The 22,476-nt window shown below is 46.9% G+C and overlaps 1 protein-coding gene across 1 annotated transcript in view; it reads left to right on the top strand.

Moving 5' to 3' along the window:
- LOC116985917 (kinesin-like protein KIF19) overlaps window positions 1–22,476 on the top strand; it is a 97,539-nt gene that overhangs the window by 51,506 nt on the left and 23,557 nt on the right. The window contains exons 11-15 of the mRNA XM_033041038.1: window positions 589–763; window positions 8,914–9,115; window positions 9,903–10,173; window positions 19,779–19,900; window positions 20,817–20,983. Of these exons, the coding sequence (XP_032896929.1) occupies window positions 589–763; window positions 8,914–9,115; window positions 9,903–10,173; window positions 19,779–19,900; window positions 20,817–20,983 (937 nt within the window). The remainder of the gene's footprint in view (window positions 1–588; window positions 764–8,913; window positions 9,116–9,902; window positions 10,174–19,778; window positions 19,901–20,816; window positions 20,984–22,476) is intronic.

Here is a 22,476-nt window from a genome sequence, read left to right as displayed (position 1 = left end):
GGGGAATAGATAGGGTGAATGCACTTTTATCCAGACTGTCTTTTACCCAGGTTAGTGGAACAAAATAGCAAGACAATAGACACAAAATGCTGGAGTAATTCAGCGGGACTGGCAGCATCTCAGAAGGACTAGGTGACCTTTCTGGTCGAGACCCTTCTTCAGTCTGAAGAAGGGCCTCGACCCGAAACGTTGCCCATTCATTCTCTCCAGAGATGCTGCCTGTCCCGCTGAGTTACTCCAGCATTTTGTGTCTATCTTCGGTTTATACCAGCATCTGCAGTTCCTTCCAGTAACAAGAGGACATACTGTAGGCTAGGAAAGCAATCAGCCATTTCCCATATTAACCGAGTGAGATGCTGCATGCAAGTCCAACATTGCCAACACGTCAGCTGGAAAGAGTGCAAAGAGGATTTAGAAGGTTTAGACAATATACAATAGACAATAGGTGCGGGAGTAGGCCATTCGGCCCTTCGAGCCTGTACCGCCATTCAATGTGATCATGTCTGATCATCCACAAGGAGATCCACATTAGGAGATAGCTTTGTTTATAAAGTCATTCACGGTGTGAACTTTGTGATGTGCTTGCAGCGGAAGTCCAGCAGCACTCGGTGGAATACAAGCAAGGGGAAATGGACAGACTGAGGGATCAACTCATGGCTGCTTTTCGGCAACAAATGGACATCCGCCACAGTTTGATGGAGCTGGAGAACACCAACACTGAGCTGCACATCGGCGCATCCAGGCACCTGCTGACCATCGCTGAGTGAGTCCCACTGACATCTGAATCATACCACGAGAATTTCAACTGCGCTAATTGCCTGCATTTTGCAAATGACGTGTTGGCGTTTGAGTTTAGTCTCTTGTCACGTGTACCCAGGTGCAGTGAAAAGTCTTTCTGTTGCGTGCTAACCAGTCTGCGGTAAGACGATCGAGCCGTCCACAGTGCGCAGATACGTGAATGAAAGGAATAATATGAATAATGTTTAGTGCAAAATAAAGCCCATTAAAGGCTGATCAAAAATAGTCTCCAATGAGGTAGATAATGTGGTCATTTGCCTTGTAGGGTTCAATGATTTTAAGTATGTATGTGGCATTACACATCGAAATGGATACGGCCCAAACGTGGGTAAATGGGACTTGCTTAGATGAGGTAACTTGGTCGGCATGGACAGGTCGGGCCGAAGGGCCTGTTTCCACGCTGCATGACTCTGTGACACCAAAAATAATTCCTATGCCTTGTTGATTTTCCACCTTTGGGAGACCCACTGGATAGTCAAACACAAAGGCTCCTTGGTCATTGGAGCCTGTTGCACATCAACTAGAGTTTGAAGAAGGGTCACCGATTCCTTCTCTCCAGAGATGCTGCCTGCCCCTCTGAGTTGCTCCAGCTGTTTGTGCCTATCTATGTGCACATCACTTCGATCGTTGCTGATTGGTGATTAATTTCATATATTCATCTTCTCTCAATGGACACAAAGGTCAGGCAGCATCTCTGGAACACATGGATAGACAGGTGGTATTTTGGGTTGAGTCTCTTGTCCAGTGACACCTGCTCAGTTAGATCTAGCTGTTCGGGCTAACGGAATCAAGGGATACGGGGAGAAAGCAGGAACGGGGTACTGATTTTGGATGATCGGCCGTGATCATATTGAATGGCGGTGCTGGCTCGAAGGGGCGAATGGCCTACTCCTGCACCTATTTTCTATGTTTCTATATTTCTAGTAGCTCAGGACTGTTCTCTAGTAGTTGATAGAATGGTTCAGTTGCCTGATTTTGATGTTTGATCGTGTACTATCCAGTCAGCCGAAAGACTATACATGATTTCAATCGAGTTGTCCACAGTGTACAGATGTGGGATCAAGGGAATAATGTATAGTGCAAAATAAAATTCCGATTAAAGATAGTCTCAGGGTCTCCATTGAGGTAAATGGTAGCTCAGGACCGTTCTCCTGCAAAACAGAGGCATTAAATAATGTTTGTCTATGATAGAGATTTGTGTTAGATACTGTACATACATTAGTGTCTGCAGCTTATTTCAGAGTTGCCTCTGAAACATTTTGATGTTTGATTAACAAACGTTAGCTCCAACTTTCACCTCTGCATTATGTTGCCTTTGACAGCAAAAGCTGCAGGATATACCTTTACTAAAAAGGCTCTTGTAGTCAGTCCACTGCCTTCTCTGCCTCAGGATGAAGTAGCAGGGGCTGAGTGTTTGAATCCTTTCTGCTCTCTGCTCAGTCTGCTGCACTCCATCTTAATAATACTGAGCAGCTTTAAAGCTCTCCTGAAGCAAACACTGTCACACAAAGCCCCCCCGATGGTGTTTTTATTCTTCTAAGGTTCATGTCGTATGTGAGTGGTATTAGGTCTGCAAGAACAATCTGTGGCGAGGACTGACTTTCTGTCAAAAGCTTGACCGTGCATTAAGCCCGCAGAAAGCTGTGCTTGCTGATTGGGATAACTGGGCTGTCAATACTGAAGGTGAACTGGAAGTGCGTTATTCCCCAGCGCAGTGGAAGTCTTCAATGTGCTGTGTGGGCCGTGTGTTTACGAAGGAACTGCCGACGCTGGTTTCAACCGAAGATAGACGCGAAAAGCTGGAGTAACTCGATCTGAAGAAGGGTCTCGACCCGAACGTCACCCATTCCAAGTCAAGTCAAGTCAAGTTTATTCATCACATGCACATACGAGATGTGCAGTGAAATGGCAAAGTGGCAATGCTCGCAGAATTTGTGCAAAAAGACAAACAAACAAACAACCAAACAAACTACAAACAGAATGGAACAGAATCACATATTCTTTTACATATTAAATATTGTGGGCGGAAGGAAAAACGGAAATAAATAGCGATTTTTAAAAAAAGCAGTCGAGTGGTACGGTAAAGTTAGTCCCTGGTGAGATAGGAGTTTACAGTCCTAATGGCCTCTGGGAAGAAACTCCTTCTCAACCTCTCCAGAGATAATAATAATGATGGATGGGATTTATATAGCGCCTTTCTAATACTCAAGGCGCTTTTACATCGCATTATTCATTCACTCCTCAGTCACACTCGGTGGTGGTAAACTACTTCTGTAGCCACAGCTGCCCTGGGGCAGACTGACGGAAGCGTGGCTGCCAATCTGCGCCTACGGCCCCTCCGACCACCACCAATCACTCACACACATTCACACACATTCACGCACAGGCAAAGGTGGGTGAAGTGTCTTGCCCAAGGACACAACGACAGTATGCACTCCAAGCGGGATTCGAACCGGCTACCTTCCGGTTGCCAGCCGAACACTTAGCCCATTGTGCCATCCGTCGTCCCAGATGCTGGGATGCTGCCTGTCCCGCTGAGTTACTCCAGCTTTTTGTGCTTATCTTGGGCAGGGAGTTGGGCAGGAAGACAGCAGAAGTCATAGCAGTAGAAACCTCAACCCACAGTGTCTGCTTATTATGGTCAATGTCTTTTTCAAGATTGTGGCTGCTGCTTCTGTTTAAAGAGTCTAGCTATTGCTTTCCTGAGTACTTCAGTTTTAACGCTGAATTTACTTTAGACTTTAGAGATACATCGCGGAAACGGGCCCTTCGGCCCACCCAGTCCGTGCCGACCAGTGATCACCCTGTACACTTTGGACAATTTGGAATTTTATTTACTAAAGCCAATTAACCTACAAACCTGTACGCATTTGGAGTGCTTGAGGAAACTGGTGCACCCGGAGAAAACCAATGTGGTCACGGGGAGAGCGTACAAACTCAGTGTGCACATCCTCCCTGTGACCGCGTGCGTTCTCCCTGTGACAGAGACCCAGGTTCGATCCTGACTGCGGGTGTCTGGAAGGGGTTTGTACGTTCTCTCTGTGACCGCGTGGGTTTTCTCCGGGTGCTCCAGTTTCCTCCCGCACTCCTAAGATCTGCAGGTTTGCAGGTTATTTTGGCCCTCTGTAAATTGTCACTAGTGTGTAGGATAGAACGAGTGCACGGGGTGATATCTGGTCTGTGCAGACTTGGTGGGCTAAATGGCCTGTTTCCATGCTGTGTCTCTAAAGTCCAAAGCCTTCCCGAAGCAGCTTGCCTCTCCATCATTTCCCCCCTCCCCAACTTAACTCCAATCTCTGCCCACTGCACACTTTCTCTAACATAGAAACATAGACAATAGGTGCAGGAGTAGGCCATTCGGCCCTTCGAGCCTGCACCGCCATTCAATATGATCATGGCTGATCATCCAACTCACTATCCTGTACCTGCTTTCTCTCCATACCCCCCTGATCCCCTTAGCCACAAGGGCCACATCTAACTCCCTCTTAAATATAGCCAATGAACTGGCCTCAACTACATTCTGTAGCAGAGAATTCCAGAGATTCACCACAGACCAACCTCAGACCAAGAGCCCCTTGGCCTCCACTGAAATCATCCAAAACTATAATATACGTGGATTATGTGCAGATGGATAAGTGATTGCCTTGGCACCATGTTCGGCACAGACCTTGTGGGCCGAAGGGCCTGTTCTTGTGCTGTACTCATCTGTAAAATAGTTTAGTTTAGCTTTTTAGTTTAGTTTAGTTTATTGTCACACGTACCGAGGTACAGTGAAAGGCTTTTTGGCGTGTACTATCCAGTCAGCAGAAAGACTATACATGATTTCAATCGAGTTGTCCACAGTGTACAGACAAGGGAATAATGTATAGTGCAAGATAACATTCCGATTAAAGATAGTCCCGAGAGTCTCCAATGAGGTAAATGTTAGCTCAGGACCGTTCTCTTGCACTATCTCAATACATTTTGCTAAAAGTGCACATTTAAAGGCAAACATAAATGATTCTAATTAAAAGGTAACACCAAAATAGAAAAAAAAAAATTCCCGAAAATAGACATAAAATAAAGTACAGCAAGGTGTGGTCATAGATAAATCTTCATACTAACCAACAGACGCATTTAATAAGGTAAACAAAAGTGTGTGTGTGTGTCTCACGACTGAGATACACCCATGCCGGCCATATCAGGTCATCGTCCCTTGCATCGACATTGTCTGGGCGAGAGGATTCTCTTTTATAATCTTACACAGGCTTGCAGTAAAGCTGACTCGCAGTTTCTAAATATGGAGTCAGTCTTTTGCCTGTATTATCTTCTGCTTTAACCATCAAGACGCTTTGATTTTCTTTGATTCACCTATCGCCTCTTTTTTTTGTGTACGTATGTGTGCATGTATGATCTATATATATGATCTATATATATTATATACACACACACACACACACGTCCAAAGAACATAGGTTTAAGGTGAATGATTTAATTTTTTTCACACAAAGTGTGGTGGGTGTATGGAACGAGCTGCCAGAGAAGGCTGGGACTATCCCAACATTTAAGAAACAGTTAGATATGTACATAGATAGGACAGATTTGGAGGTGTTGTGGACCAAACGCGGGCAGGTGGGACTTGGCTTCTGTAAATTGCCCCAAGGGTGTAGGATAGCACTAGTGTATGGGTGATCACTAGTCGGCGTGGACGATGGGCCGAAGGGCCTGTCTCCACTCTGTACTGTAAACTATACTTATATCTACCTGATTAGATTCATCCTATGCAGAGCTAATGACAGAGCTATCCTCCAGTGCTTCTACGCAGCGGCTGTGGAAAGCATCGTGTCCGGGAATATTACCATCTGGTTTGGGAATTGCTCTGCCAAGGACAAGAAGGCTCTGCAGAGAGTAGTGCGTTCGGCCGAACGCACTATGGCAACTTCACTTGCCCCCCTGCAGGAACTATACATCAGGAGGTGCAACTCCAGGGCCAACAATATCATGAGAGACCCCTTCCACCCCTGCAACAGACTGTTCCAGCTGCTACGGTCAGGCAAACGCCTCCGTTGCCATGCGGTGAGAACAGAGAGGTTGAGAAGGAGTTTCTTCCCAGAGGCCATTCGGACTGCAAACGCCTATCTCACCAGGGACTAACTCTACTGAACGTTTTTCCTTCCATTATTTATTATGTAAAAGAATATGTGTGTTATGATTGTGTTTATAGTTTGTTTGGTTGTTTGTCTTTTTGCACAAAAGTCCGCGAGCATTGCCACTTTCATTTCACTGCACATCTCGTATGTGTATGTGACGAATAAACTTGACTTGACTTGACTTGAGGAAGCATTTCTACACACACATAACTAATGACATTTTTTAACTTCATTCTGAACGGATGTTCGTGTTACTCAATTGATTTTCAAATAAATGAATCAAGGGCATGAAGAGAAATGAAACTGAAACGCACAGCGGCCAGGATATTGACCCTGCTTATTCTTAGACCAGGCCCAAAGGACTGAGGAGTCGATTAATGTTGCTATGTGATCTAACACATGAGCAGCTTTGTTTATTTTGTTCAGTTCTTTTCATTGTTTGCCCCGACCATGGAAACTCTTTGTAACTTACAGAATAATGAAAGTCATAGATAGAGCGGATGTGGAGAGGATGTTTCCACTGGTGGGAGAGTCTAGGACCAGAGGTCACAGCCTCAGAATTAATGGACAGTCTTTTAGGAAGGAGTTGAGGAGGACATTCTTTGGTCAGAGGGTAGTTAATCTGTGGAACTCATGTGGAGGCCAAGTCAGTGGAGATTTTTAAGGTCGAGATAGACAAATTCTTGATTAGAACGGGTGTCGTGGGTTAGGTGGAGAAGGCAGGAAAATGGGATTAGGAGGCAGAGATCAGTCATGATTGAATGGCGGAATGGGACTCGATGGGCCGAATGGCCTAATTCTACTCCTATAACTTATGAACCTGGAGCTTCAGCAATTTGCTAAATTGTAGAATTGCTTCAATAATGAATAAAAATATTCAAATATTAAATTGACCCGTCGCCGACCATTGATCACCTGTTCACATTAATTTAGTTTGTTGTCACATGTATCGAGGTACTGTGAAAAACATTTGCTGCATCAGCACAATTACTATATACTGTATAACTACCATCAAACCCAAGATTACGTAGTGCTATATTATCCCACCTTCTCATCCGATCCCTGCAACACCAGGTTCATTTACAGGGGGCCAATTATCCCACAAACCCGCCCGTCATTGTGAGGTGGGAAGAAACTGGAACCCCTGGGAGAAACCCACGCGGCCACAGGGAGGACGTGCAAACTCCACATAGACAGCGTCCGAGGGCAGGATTGAACCCGTGTCCCTGGCTCTGTGTCCCTACCACACCACCCTGCTGCCCAGCTAGGCCACTGCAACTGTGCTATTTCAATGAAAGTAGCAATGATAGTAAGATTACCATAAAATCCATTCCGATATCCAACATGCACATTGGCAAAGACTGCTGGCAGCTGGTGTTACATATAGATATTAACCTAATGCAATTTCAAGTCCTGTTGAATATTCATCATGCACTATAATCTGCATGAATAGATGGTAACTGATTTTGAGTATAATTAATCGAATTGTTACGCAGTTCAGAGAGCATTGGAATATATATTTGTAAAAATGCACTTGGTTCTGTTTTTCATCCAAGCTGCATTAATCACATTTTTTTTTAAAACGCAAAGTACTGGAGTAACTCAGCGGGTCAGGCAGCATCTCTGGAGAACGTGGATAAGTGATGGTTTGAGTCGGCACGTTTCTTCAGACTGATTTTAGTCGGTGGGGAGAAAGCTGGAGGAGAGGTGGGGGCATGTCAAATGTTTGGCAAGTCAAGTCAAGTCACTTTTATTTCTATAGCGCATTTAAAAAACAACTCTCGTTGGCCAAAGTGCTTTACATTGGTGGAGGTACTAACGTTATACAACATTGGTTCATAGATTAAGTACATACATAAATACATACATATAGCCCTCACTCAGAGGACGTCAAGAAAGGCTTGAGAGTAACGATGAGTTTTAAGCCTCGACTTAAAGGAGTCGATGGAGGGGGCAGAGATGCTGCCGGTCCCGCCGAGTGGGGTGGGAGATTGCAACCTTCACGTGGTCCGCCCTGTTTCGACGAATGCAATCAACCTGGCGTGCACAATCAAATAAGATCAAATAGAACAAGTTGACCGACAACTTTAGGCTGTGCACGCCATACGCAAGAAGAAGAAGACCCGCTGAGTTACTCCAGCATTTTGTATCTCCCTTCGATTTGAACCGGCATCTGCAGTTCTTTCTCACACATTGAAGGTGGTATTATTGATTGTTCTCACCAAAAGGTCCAATCGCATTTATTGATTGGTTGTGTTACAATTCAATCATTTAGCAGATATTTTAAAATGTGCTCCGTGTGACAGAATTCCCAAGCCGTGGTGAGTTTGAGGTGGTCTGCATCACATGTAACATATGTTGACACACGCAATCCTCGACTTACAAATGTTCCATTTCCAATCTTTGATAGGAGCGCATGTCGTGAATTTATTTCCCACTGTAGCAAATAGAGTCATAGAGAGTATTGGGTCCAGGCAGCACAAAACCAGGCCCTTCGGCCCAACTTACCCATGCTGTCCAAGATGCACCAGCAACACAAGTTCCGCCAGCCTGCGTTTGGCTCACATCTCTCTAAACTTTTCCTATCTCTGTACCTGCCCGAATGTCTTTTAAATTGTGTCCAGTTTCGAGGGAAATGGGCAAAATATAGGCAGGTGGGACAAGTGTAGACGGGGCAAGTTGGTCGGTGTGGGCAAGTTGAACCAATGGGCCTGCTTCCATGCTGTATGGCTCTATGATTGACCTCAACTACCTCCTCCGGCAGCTCGTTCCGTACACCTACCATAAAGTTGCACCTCAGGTTCCTGTGAAATCTTTCTCCTCTCACCTTAAGGTAGTTTGCCAATCTTTGCCCAAAGGAACACATTGTACCGACACTCACAAAGAACTTTGGGGCTAATGACATTTTTTGCTGGCTGAGATATTTTCCAGTTAAATCGATGAATATCTGTAATAGGATGATCGATTTTGTGTTTTTTTTCCTCAGCTGGGAAAGGGAGCGAGCCAACCGTTCTGGGAGGTGGTGGGATGAGAGCTGGAGCGAGCGGCGAGGGAAGGAGCAAGCGGGGGAGGAGCGGGGAGACCGAGCGGAGGACGGGGTGGATGTGACTGAGCCACTGGAGGTTACGGCGGCACGGGAGGAAATCGTCATGTGGTTAACCGAGCAACACAAAACGGAAGCACTCAAGGTACGCAGCGCACAAACACTGTACCACACGCTAGGGACAAACTTACACTTTGTACACAAGCCAATTAACCTACAAACCTTTGCACGTCTTTGCGATGTGGGAGGAAACCGGAGCACCCGGAGAAAACCCACGCGGTCAGAGGGGGAGCGTGCAAGCTCCACACGGACAGCACACATAATCGAACCCGGATCTCTGGCGCTGTAAGGCAGCAATTCAACTGTTGCCGCCCCACAGGTATTCTCTCCACAAATGCTGCCTGACCCGCTGAGTTACTCCAGCGCTTTGTGCCTTGTCAAGACTCCAGCATCTGCGGTTCATAATATCATGAGTGATAGGAGTAGAATTAGGCCATTCGGCCCATCAAGTCTACTCCGCCATTTAATCGTGGCTGATCTACCTCTCCATCCTAACCCCATTCTCCTGCCTTCTCCCCATTACCCCTGACACCCGTACTAATCAATAATCCATCAATCACCATCTTAAATATATTCACTGACTTGGCCTCTACAGCTGTCTGTGGCAAAGAATTCCACAGATTTACCACCCTCTGACTAAAGAAATTCCTCCTCATCTCCCTCCTAAAAGAATGCCCTTTAATTCTGAGGCTGTGACCTCTGGTTCTAGACTCTCCAACTAGTGGAAACATCCTCTCCACATCCACTCTATCCAAGCCTATCACTATTCGGTACGTTTCAATGAGGTCCCCCCCTCTCATCCGTTCCAAACTCATTGTGGGGGGGTTCCTCGTTCCCCCGCAGTAATTGTCGGTGTTGGCTTGATCCCGCAGTGTGAGCTGGAGCAGAAGCTGGGGGACATCAAGGCTAAAGTCTGCAAGATGGAGGAACTGCTGCCGAGATGCATTGGCAACAAGGAGCAGCAGGAGATCATGAGCCTGCTGTGTAAGGTCCATGAGCTGGAGGTGGAGAACACGGAGATCCAATCTACCCTGCTGAGGAAAGAGAACCTCCTTCAGCAGAAAGACTTTGTGGTGCAGCGATATCAGCAACATCGCACTCTCTGCAGTGAGATTATTCGCCAGCAGCAGCAACTAATAAACGGTACAGTAACAGATCAGATAATGGAATCATTGCTTAAGAAAGAACTGCAGTTGCTGGAAAAATCAAAGGTAGACAAAAATGCTGGTGAAACTCAGTGGGTGAGACAGCATCTATGGAGCGAAGGAATAGGCGACGTTTCGGGTCGAGACCCTTCTTCAGACTGATGTGGGGGGGGGGGGGGAAGAAGAAAGGAAGAGGCGGACACAGTGGGGTGTGGGAGAGCTGGGAAGGGGAGGGGAAGGAGGGAGAAAGCAATGACTGCCTGAAATTGGAGAAGTCAATGTTCACACCTCTGGGGTGTGAACTACCCAAGCGAAATATGAGGTGCTGCTCCTCCAATTTGCGGTGGGACTCACTCTGGCCACGGAGGAATCCCAGGACAGAAAGGTTGGATTTGGAATGGGAGGGGGAGTTGAAGTGTTGAGCCGCCGGGAGATCAGGTTGGTTAATGCGAACTGTGCGGGGGTGTTGGGCGAAGCGATCGCCAAGCCTACGCTTGGTCTCACCGATGAAGAGCAGTTGGAATAATATAAGGCATATTAGTTTATCGTCACGTTTACCAATGTACAGTGACAAGTTTTTTTTTTTGCGTGCCATCGTCAGCAGAAGATTGCAACCTACACGTGGTCCACTCTGTTTCGACTAATGCAATCAACCCGACGTGCACAATCAAATAGATGTAGTGTTTTGGTGTCTACAACTTTAGGCTGTGCACTCCGTACGCAAGAAGAAGAAGCAGAAGCAGAAAGACTAAACAAGATTACAATCGATGTGTAGGAAGGAACTGCAGATGCTGCTTTACACCGAAGATAAGACACAAAATGCTGGAGGAACTCAGCGAGACAGGCAGCATCTCAGGATAGAAGGAATGGGTGACGTTTTGGGTCTCGAGATGCTGCCTGTCCCACACAGTTGCTCCAGGATTTTGTGTCTATGATTACAATCGAGCCTTGAACAGTCTACAGATATGGGATAAAGGGATTAACTTTTAATGTGAGATAAAGTCCAGTAAAGCCCGATTAAGATAGTTCGAGGGTTTCCAATGAGGTGGATGGTAGCTCAGGACCACTCTTTAGTTAGGGTCCGAGGGTCTCCAATGATGATATTAATCATTATGTTGAACTCACTGAAACTGTGATGATGGATGCAGAATTGAATCCAGTAGAGCTCACTGTACAAAGCTACACAATCCTAATTACCCTGGTTAAATCAATCACAATATCCTGACGAATCATCCCGACTCAAAACATCACCTACCCATGTCCCATGTCCTCCAGAGATGCTGCTTGACCTGCTGAGTTACTCCAGCATTTTGTGTTTTACTCAGGACTCCATCATCTGCAGTTCCTTGGGCTCCCAGTGTTCTTCCTAGGGTTTAGAACCCATGACTGGAGGAGTTCTCTAAACAGAACCTAACCAGGACCAGTAAACCAGCTTCTACCACTTATATGTGCAGGAAGGAACTGCAGATGCTGGTTTAAGCCGAACATAGACACAAAAAGCTGGAGTAACAACTCAGTGGGTCGGGCAGCATCTCAGGATAGAAGGACTGGGCGACCTTTCGGGTCTTCAATTCTTGTCTCGACCCAACACGTCCACAGATGCTGCCCGTCCCGCTGAGTTACTCCAGTGTCTATCTTCTACCACTGATGTGTTCAATAAAAAGATACAAAGTACTGGAGTACCTCCGTAGGTCAGGCAGCATCTCTGGAGAACATGGATGGGTGATGTTTTCTTCAGACTGAAGAAGGGTCCTGACCCAAAATGTCACCTGTCCATGTTCTCCAGGGATGCTGCCTGGCCCGCTGAGTTACTCCAACACCTTGTGCCTTTCCTAAGGCCTTGCTCTGCTGTGAACTCACTAAAGTGCTGAAAGTGTCCAATATCGGTTCTGCTCAAGACAAGGTGTCTGGGGATATCTAGGGAATGATATGTAATTTAATGAGCGTAAGACCTGCAAGGAAATGTGTAGGAAGGAACAGCAGATGCTGGCTTATACTGAAGATAGATACTAAGTGCTGGAGTAACTCAGCGGGTCAGGCAGCATCTCTGGACTAAAAAGGATGGGTAATGTTTTGGGTTGGAACCCTTCTTCAGACTTCGGAAGGAACTGCAGATGCTGGTTCGTAGCGAAGATATAGGTCTGACGAGGGGTTCTGACACGAAATGTCACCCATCCTTTTTCTCCAGAGACGCAGTGTGTGGAAATGCCTCGTTGAACCCGGAGGCGATAGTTATTCCATTTCACCTCATGGGGCAAGTACGTTTTAAATCATATGGTACTGAAATAAACAGCAATGTGCCATTTAATTTCAAAGTCATCATATTTTTGAAAATTTTTGCAGCACACTTCCTTAATATGTGTCACCCTGGAGAATTATTCTTAAATTTGTAATATATTAAAACCTTCACTGGCCAAAGTCATTAAAAAAAGAAAATCTAGTATCTTGTTTTCCTTCATAAATATTTATTTACAGGCAAAAGAGACTTGGTAATATATATCACCTCGGTATGTCGAGCAGTTGCTTCAATTTTTTACCCAATGTGGCAACCCACTGCCTCCCGGGATCTGTGTTGATTATAAATATATTCCTGCAGAAAATAGCCCGGTTCATGCACTGTGTATTCTGTGCAAATATATTAAATTTTAAATCCCAATTAACCAGTCAAAACATCTTAGTTATGAAATACGATGCCTTCAAATGTGTGAGGCCCTGCATTGCTGTGCAGTTTAGTTTAGTTTAGAGATACAGACCCTTCGACCCACCGGGTCCGCGCCGACCAGCGATCCCCGCACATTAACACTATCCTGCACACACTAGGGATAATTTGCAATTTTACCGAAGCCAATTAACCTACAAACCTGTACGTCTTTGGAGGAATCTGGAGCTCCCGGAGAAAACCCACGCAGGTCACGGGGAGAACGTACAAACTCCGTACAGACAGCGCCTGCAGTCAGGATCGAACCTGGGTTTCTGGCGCTGTACGGCAGCAACTCTACTGCTGCGCCACTGTGCCGCTCTTAATCTGCAGATCTGTGGGATATTGGCACTAAAATAGGTGGATATAGGCTAAAAAAAGGCCCTGGGCTCTCGTGAGGTGTAAATGCAATACATTCGAGCAACTAGGGTAGCGGTAGAGTTGCTGCCTCACAGCGTCAGAGACCTGGGTTCAATCCTGACTATGGGTGCTGTCTGTACGGAGTTTGTACGTTTTCCCCGTGACCACGTGGGTTTTATCCGGGTGCTCCGGTTTCCTCCCCATTCCAAAGACGTGAAGAAGGGTTTCGGCCCAAAACGTTGCCTATTTCCTTCGCTCCATAGATGCTGCTGCACCCGCTGAGTTTCTCCAGCATTTTTGTGTACCTCGGGTTTGTAGGTTAATGGGCCTCTGTACGTTGTGCCGATGGTGCAGGGAGTGGATACGAAAGTGGGATAACATAGAACTAGCGTGTAGGTGATCGTTGGTTGGTGCGGACTCGGTGGGCCAAAGGACGCGCTTTCACGCTGTATCTCTAAAACTGTCACGAAAACGAAACAACCGACTCCATCATTAGGTACCGCTAACTGTCTCGTTCCTGGTTATTTCGAGTCTGCCCACTTGATAGATCTTAATTAGCTTGAATTACATTTTTAAAGGACCTTGCTTGTGAAGGTTTATCTCACAGCTGCAGCATTTAAGTTCTTGGTGTAATTTAAAATAATGTTTGAATCCCCTGCGTAAAGTGACAATCGCATTAATTAAAGTACACATTGATAAAAAATCTTACTTTTAATATTCTTACGGGTTTGGTAATTAAACATTTGCCGAGGTGTGAATGTGAACAAATATTATTAGACAACATGTTTCCTATCCATTACTTGCAGTGGTTCAAATTAAACTTTTTTTATAGCAAAGAAAATCAGAAAAGGTCATAAGGAATAGACAATAGGTGCAGGAGGAGGCCATTCGGCCCTTCGAGCCAGCACCGTCATTCAATGTGATCATGGCTGATCATCCACAATCAGTACCCCGTTCCTGCCTTCTCCCCATATCCCCTGACTCCGCTATTTTTAAGAGCCCTATCTAGCTCTCTCAAGAAAGCATCCAGAGAACCGGCCTCCGCCGCTCTCTGAGGCAGAGAATTCCACACTCACCACTTTCCTCGTCTCCGTTCTAAATGGCTTACTCCTTATTCTTAAACTGTGGTCCCTGGTTCTTGAATGGGAGTAAAATTAGGCCATTCGGCCCATCAAGTCTGCACCACCATTCAATCATGGCTGATCTATCTCTCCCTCCTAACCCCATTTCTCCTGCCTTCTCCCCATAACCTCTGACACCCATAAATAAACATATCTAGTGTCTGAAGAAGGGTTTTTCGGCCCGAAACATTGCCTTTTTCCTTCGCTCCATAGATGCTGCTGCACCCGCTGAGTTTCTCCAGCTTTTTTGTGTACCTTCAATAAACATACCTAGTTTAGTTTTGAGATACAGTGCAGAAACAGGACGATCGGCCCAACCCACCCATGTCAACCAAGTTGCCCCATCTAAGCTAGCCCCATTTGACCAATATCCCTCGAAACTTTCCTATCCATGCACCTGTCCAAGTGTCTTTTAAATGCTGTTATAGTCACTGCCTCAACTAGCTCCTCCGGCAGCGCGTTCCATACACCCACCGCCCTCTAATTGAATGAAAAAAGTGGGTGCGCTAGACAGCTGTTGCCAGAACCAATAAAAGTCAGCAATCAAAAATATACCAGCGAGTGAGTCTATTAATTTGCCAAAGTGGGGCGGCAGATGACAAATGGTAGAAATAATAGCAATGCTTTGAGGACAAGTTGCTCATCTCCCTTGAAGGTTGAGAGATAATCTAATTGTGATGCTGAAGAGGATAAAGGGCATGATATAGTAATCAATGTTCAGTCAAACAATGTTCTCCAGTGAAGTCACACAGGTCTGGAAATTCTTTGTGAAGGACTGGTGCTATTGTTTGCAGTGTGAATGGTGTTTAATATCCGTGAAGGGTCTGTCCCATTTGGAGATTTTTTTTCGCCGACGGTCGGCATCGTTGGCTGACGTATCAGGTCACCGGAAATGTCGCGGCGGCGTGACCACGTATTGACGGGCGGTGTTTCCTCGAGTGTCGCGACATTTTTTTTTGTCGCCGCTGGATTTTGAAATGTACAACATTTTTCGGGCAACCCTGATACGTCGGACAATGACGCCGGCAAGTGGGACATTCTGGCCCATCAAGTCTACCACTCCATTCAATCTTGGCTGATCTATCTCTCCCTCCTAAAAGCCCCGTCCCACGGTACGAGTTCATTCCAAGAGTTCTCCCGAGTTTGCCCTGATTCGAACTCGGAGATTTACGGTAATGGCCACTCGTCGGTACTCGGGGCTCTCGTGGACATTTTTCATCGTGTTGAAAAATCTTCACGAGTCTTCCCGTGCTTACCTGCCGTTAGCGAGTCTTCCCGAGCTTACCTGCCTTTAGCGCTAAGAGACGTCCCCGAGCTCCGACGTACCCGCTACGTTCATTCTCCGTGCTTACCACGAGTTTGATTTTTTTTTAAACTCGGGAGAGCTCTTGGAATGAACTCACAACGTGGGCCAGGGCTTTAACTCCATTCTCCTGCCTTCTCCCCACAACCCCTGACACCCAGACTAATCCATGAGGACAGAGCGGGCTTTTCTTGATTCCCCACAAGTTGAGCAAACCGTTATTGATACAGATGGGTTGAGCTCAAAATGTGGGGATGCGTGCAGAAGATGTTTGTCAGAATGCTGTAGGTAGACAAAAAATGCTGGAGCAACTCAGCGGGTCAGGCAGATCTCTGCAGTGCAGCACGGTGGCGCAGCGGTTGAGTTGCTGCCCCACAGCGCCAGAGACCAGGGTTCGATCCTGACTACGGGTGCTGTCTGCACGGAGATTTTGTACGTTCTCCCTGTGGCCTGCTTGGGTTTTCTCCGAGATATTCGGTTTCCTCCCACAAACACGTACAGGTTTGTAGGTTGTTTAAGAAGAATCTGCAGGTGCTGGAAAATCGAAGGTACACAAAAATGCTGGAGGAACTCAGCGGGTGCAGCAGCATTTATGGAGCGAAGGAAATAGGTAACGTTTCGGGGCGAAACCCTTCCGGGTTTCGCCCCGTAAACGTTGCCTATTTCCTTCAGGGTTTCGGCCTGAAACGTTGCCTATTTCCTTCGCTCCATAGATGCTGCTGCACCCGCTGAGTTTCTCCAGCATTTTTGTGTACCTTCAGGTTTGTAGGTTAATTGACTTGGTATCAATGTAAATTGTCCCCAAATGTGTGTAGGATAGCATTAGTGTGCGGGGATCACTGGTCGGCGTGGACTCGGTGGGCCGAAGGGTTTGTTTCTCCACTGTATCTCTACACTAAACTAAGACGGATAGGTGGCGTTTTGGGTTGAGATCCTTCTTCAGACTGATTATAGTGGGGATGGAGGGGGGAGGGGGGGGAAACATTATCAGACTGCTGCCTGGATTAGATGGTGGTAGCTAGAAACATAGAAAATAGGTGCAGGAGTAGGCCATTCGGCCCTTCGAGCCTGCACCGCCATTCAATATGATCATGGCTGATCATCCAACTCAGTATCCTGTACCTGCCTTCTCTCCATACCCCCTAATCCATTTAGCCACAAGGGCCATATCTAACTCCCTCTTAAATATAGCCAATGAACTGGCCTCAACTACCTTCTGTGGCAGAGAGTTCCAGAGATTCATCACTCTCTGTGTGAAAAATGTTTTTCTCATCTCGGTCCTAAAAGATTTCCTCCTTATCCTTAAACTGTGACCCCCTTGTTCTGGACTTCCCCAACATCGGGAACAATCTTCCTGCATCTAGCCTGTCCAACCCCGTAAGAATTTTGTAAGTTTCTATAAGATCCCCCCTCAATCTTCTAAATTCTAGCGAGTACAAGCCGAGTCTATCCAGTCTTTCTTCATATGAAAGTCCTGCCATCCCAGGAATCAGTCTGGTGAACCTTCTCTGTACTCCCTCTATGGCAAGAATGTCTTTCCTCAGATTAGGAGACCAAAACTGTACACAATACTCCAGGTGTCTCACCAAGACCCTGTACAACTGCAGTAGAACCTCCCTGCTCCTTTTACTCAAATCTTTTTGCTGTGAATAAAGACAAGATAGACAAATGTGCATTGTTTTCTTTGCGATGCTGGAGACTTGATCGGATGGCACAGTTGTGTAGTGGTAGAGCTGCTGCCTTACAGAGCCAACACCTTCATTTACTTAATTCATGACCTGAAACATCATCAGTCCACTCCCTCAACAGATGCTGCCTGACCCGTTGAGTTCCTCCAGCGTTTGTGTTTTCTAGATTCCAGCATCTGCGGTTCCTTGTATCCGCTTCCCCTTGGACAAGTATAGAGGGTCTTGAATCTGTGGAAGTCTTTGCCACAGAAGGCTGTGGAGGCCAAGTCAGTGGATATTTTTAAGGCAGAGATAGATAGATTCTTGATTAGTACAGGGGGGGGGGTCAGGGGTTTTGGGGAGAAGGCAGGAGAATGGGGTTAAGAGGGGAAGATAGATCAGCCATGACTGAATGGCGGAGTAGATGGGCCGAATGGACTAATTCTACTCCTATTCCTTATGACCTTTTCTGGTTTTCTTTGCTAAAAAAATGTAAATTTAACCTCGAAGGAATTTTCCCTGTTTATAATCTGATAACTGCCTCTCAAAGGATATGCCCTGGAACCCCATAAGACGGGATCAAAACTGGGCCATTCAGCCCATTGAGTCTACCCTGCCATTGGATCACGGCTGATCTATTTATCTCTCTCAACCCCATTTTTCAGCCTTCTCACTGCAACGTTTGACGCCCTTCCTAATCAAGAACCTATCAAACTCTGCCTTTAACGTATCCAATGCCTCGGCCTCCACAGCCGTGGCACCTGTCCCTGTACCTCCTCCCCCACCTCCATCCAAGGACCACAGCAGTCCTTCCAGGTGAGACAGAGGTTCACCTGCACCTCCTCTAACCTCATCTAGTGGCGGCGCGGCTCTGGCTGCAGCGGCTCTCCGGCAGTCCTGTTTGTTTTGTGTTTTTTGGGTTGTTTATTTTCGTTTTGGTTAGTCTAGTTTTGGTTTTTAGTTTCTGTTTGGGGGGGGGGGGTTGAAACGGGGCTTGCTGTCTCTCCCTGCGGGGGAATGCGACTTTTATGTCGTATTCCCCTTCTCTGCCTCCGTCTGCGCTGAGGCCTAATGGCGGAGCTGGCGACCTCGAGGCTCAGGAGGCAGAGCCCGCCAGGACTTGCCCTGGGCTCGCTCCCGTGAGGACGGCCCGGCTCGGGGCTGGAACAGGGCTTCCGTGAGGGGCTGTGACGCTCCCGTGAGGACGGCCGGCCCGAGGAAGGAACGGTGCTCCCTTCGGAGTGGCCGAGCTCGGGGAGGTACGGCGTTCCCAGCCCGAGGGAGGAGCGGTGCCCAGTCGGGGCGGCCCAGCCCGAGGCTGAGACAGTAACGGCACTCACGTGAGGGCGATCCGGCTCGGGGCTGGAACGATGCTCCGGTGGCTTGCACGGTGTTCTGGCGGCGGTGGCCTGAGTCCGGGGTTCGGCCGCAGGCCAGCGGATGCGTCAGCAGGACTGGTGAGCGGCAGCTTCGACCACCCCGGGCCGCGGTGTTTGACCCGCGGGACAGTTGTAACATCGCCCGGGGGGTATCGCCTCAGCGCAGAAGGAGAAGAGGAGGGAAGAGACTGGAGACCTAAGACTTTTGCCTCCATCACAGTGAGGAGATGTTGGGTGGACTCACTGTGGTGGATGTTAATATGTGTTTATTGTTGTTTTTTATTGTATTGTATTGTATGTATGACTGCTTCAATTTCGTTCAGACTTCGGTCTGAATGACAATAAAGGCTATCTAATCTAATCTAATCTAATCTAATCTGCTGCTCCCGGTGTGGCCTCCTGTACATCGGTGAGACAAAGTGTAAACTAGCCGACAGATTCATTACTCTCTGGCAAAATAAATTCCTCCCTATCTCCATTCTAATGTCTTTTATTCTGAAGCTGTGCCCTCTGATCCCAGCTATTATCAGGCAACTGAACCATCACACCACAACTAGAGAGCGGTCCTGAACTACTATCTACCTCGTTGGTGATCCTCGGACTATCCTTAATTGGACTTTATCTTGCAATAGACAATAGACAATAGGTGCAGGAGTAGGCCATTTGGCCCTTCAAGCCAGCACCGCCATTCAATGTGATCATGGCTGATCATCCCCAATCAGTACCCTTTTCCTGCCTTCTCCCCATATCCCCTGACTCCGCTATCTTTAAGAGCCCTATCTAGCTCTCTCTTGCACTAAACGTTATTCCCTCATCATGTATGTGAATGACTCGATGGTAATGTATTGTCTTTCCGCTGACTGGTTAGCACGCAACAAAAGTTTTTCGCTGTGTATGTAAAGTACACGTGACAATAAACTAAACTGAACCCTCCCACTACTAGATCCATCCTTCACACATCCAGTGAACCCTGGAATTAATCTCAATCAGGTTTTCAGTGGCATCGAGTCTCCGAGCGCGCTTGTTGTTTGATGGCTGTTCACAGAGACTGATGCTTCTTGCTTTTATGCCCTAGATCATAACATTGAAGTTCCACAGCATCTACAAAACCTGTACACGTTGTATAGGCAGGAGACGGAGGACGGGATGCTGGATAGTCTCATCACCCTCCACACCATCTCCGCCAACACCCTGAAGGTAACAGTACCTCGAGTCCGAAGAAGGGTCTCGACCCGAAACGTCGCCCATTCCTTCTCTCCAGAGATGCTGCCTGTCCCGCTGAGTTACTCCAGCTTTTTGTGTCCATTTCATGATCTTTAGTTTAGTTTAGTTTAGAGATACAGCGGGGAAACAGGCCCTTCGACCCACTGTGTCTGCGCCGACCAACAATCCCCGTACACCCGCACTATCCTATACACTCCTACAATTTTACCAAGCCAATTAACCTACAAACCTGTACATCTTTGGAAGAAACTGGAGCACCCAGAGAAAACCCATGCGGGGAGAACGTACAAACTTCGTACAAAACTTACAAATCCGTAGTCAGGATTGAAACATAGAAACATAGAAAATAGGTGCAGGAGTAGGCCATTCGGCCCTTCGAGCCTACACTGCCATTCAATATGATCATGGCTGATCATCCAATTCAGTATCCTGTACCTGCCTTCCCTCCATACCCCCTGATCCCTTTAGCCACAAGGGCCACATCTAACTCCCTCTTAAATATAGCCAATGAACTGGCCTCAACTATATTCTGTGGCAGAGAATTCCACAGATTCACCACTCTCTGTGTAAAGAATATTTTTCTCATCTCGGTCCTAAAAGACTTACCCCTTAACCTTAAGAACGCTTGTCTCAGGCACTACTCTACCACTGAGCCACCGTGCCACTCTTAAATTATTAAGGATTATAAATGTGTGGGAAGGAACTGCAGATGTTGGTTTATGCTGAAATAAACACAAAGTGCTGGAGTACCTCAGCAGGTCAGGCAGCATCTCTGGAGAAAAGGAACAGGTGACGTTTTGGGTTGAGATCTTTCTTCTGATGGTTTAGAAAATTTCAGCCGTGCATTTCCAAGCAAATGGTCGACAACTTCTTAAAGTGTTTTATCCAGGATCGCACAATTCTGAATGTCGCTCGACAGCTGAACCTAGAAGACTACGTGTTGTCGTTGGAAGGAAGAAAGGAGGATGGGAGACCAAGGACGGTTCATGAAAACCGACCACTGCTTCATGCCCGGATTAAGGATTCAATGCCACCAATACTTCCTGAACTTGAGAGGTAACATTTGTAGTATGAGTGGCAGTGTGAACTGTGTCTGGGTGGCAGTGTGAACCGTGTCTGGGTGGCAGTGTGAACTGTGTCTGGGTGGCAGTGTGAACTGTGTCTGGGTGGCAGTGTGAACCGTGTCTGGGTGGCAGTGTGAACTGTGTCTGGGTGGCAGTGTGAACTGTGTCTGGGTGGCAGTGTGAACTGTAAAGAGGATGTTTAGAGGTTGCAGAGTGACCTGGACAGGTTGAGTGAGTGGGCAGATGCATGGCAGATGCAGATGCAGTATAATATAGATAAATGTGAGCTTATCCACTTTGGCCGCAAAAACAAGGGGGCAGGCTATTATCTGAATTGTGTTAGGTTAGGTAAGGGGGAGGTGCAGCGAGACCTGGGCATCCTTGTACACCAGTCACTGAAAGTTGGCGTGCAGGTACAGCACAGGTTATTGATTGGGGATGATCAACCATGATCACAATGAATGGCGGTGCTGGCACGAAGGGCCGAATGGCCTCCTCCTGCACCTATTTTCTATGTTTCTATGCATGTTCCCCAGAATAGGTTAGTTTTTAGTTTAGTTCAGACATACAGCATGGAAACAGGCCCTTCGGCCCACAGAATCCATGCCGACCATCGATCACCCATTCCATGTTGTTCCACTTTCTCATCCAATATTAATTCATAATCAACTCGTTGCACTCCCTCTTCTCCCCTCTTCCATCAGACAAGAGGTACAGAAGTGTGCAAATGCACACATCCAGATTCAGGGATAGTTTCTTCCCAGCTATTATCAGGCAACTGAACCATCCTATGAACAACTAGAGAGCGGTCCTGAGCTGCTACATTGGAGCCCTTCAGACTATCTTTGGTTGGACTTTACTGGACTTTATCTTTCCTTTATTATGGTCTCTGTGCACTGTGGATGGCTCTATTATAACCATGTATTGTCTTTCCATTGACTGGCGAGCGTGCAAGAAAAACTTTGCAATGTACCCTGGCACATGCGGCAATGAACTAAACACAAACTCTTACTCGGGGCAATTTTACAGAAGGCCGATTAACCTACAAACCCGCACGCCTTTGGGATGTGGAGGAAACCGGAGCACCCGGAGGGAACCCATGCGGTCACAGGGAGAACGTACAAACTCCACACTGACAGCACCCGAGGATCGAACCCAGGGCTTCTGGCGCTGTGAGGCAGCAGCTGTGAGCCACTTTGGCACAGACTCTGTTCAAAAGATGCAGAAACTAAATTAGACAGTGAATCAACATCTAATGGAGATGTCAGAAATAGTTCTGCTATGCATTGAATCATTGGTAACTCCATTGCAAATGTTGACAGATAAGTGATCTGAGCAATTGATGGTCTGTTTTTTTACATTCAAATGCTTTCTGCATTTTCATTAAACCACTCAAGGGCGTCACGGTGGCGCAGCGGTAGAGTTGCTGCCTTACAGCGCCAGAGACCCGGGTTCAATCCTGACTGAACCAGGTGCTGTCTGTAC

Source organism: Amblyraja radiata, chromosome 22 (genome assembly GCF_010909765.2).
Source record: "Amblyraja radiata isolate CabotCenter1 chromosome 22, sAmbRad1.1.pri, whole genome shotgun sequence".
Lineage (NCBI taxonomy): Eukaryota > Metazoa > Chordata > Chondrichthyes > Rajiformes > Rajidae > Amblyraja > Amblyraja radiata.
This window is presented reverse-complemented; position numbering and strand designations above follow the sequence as displayed.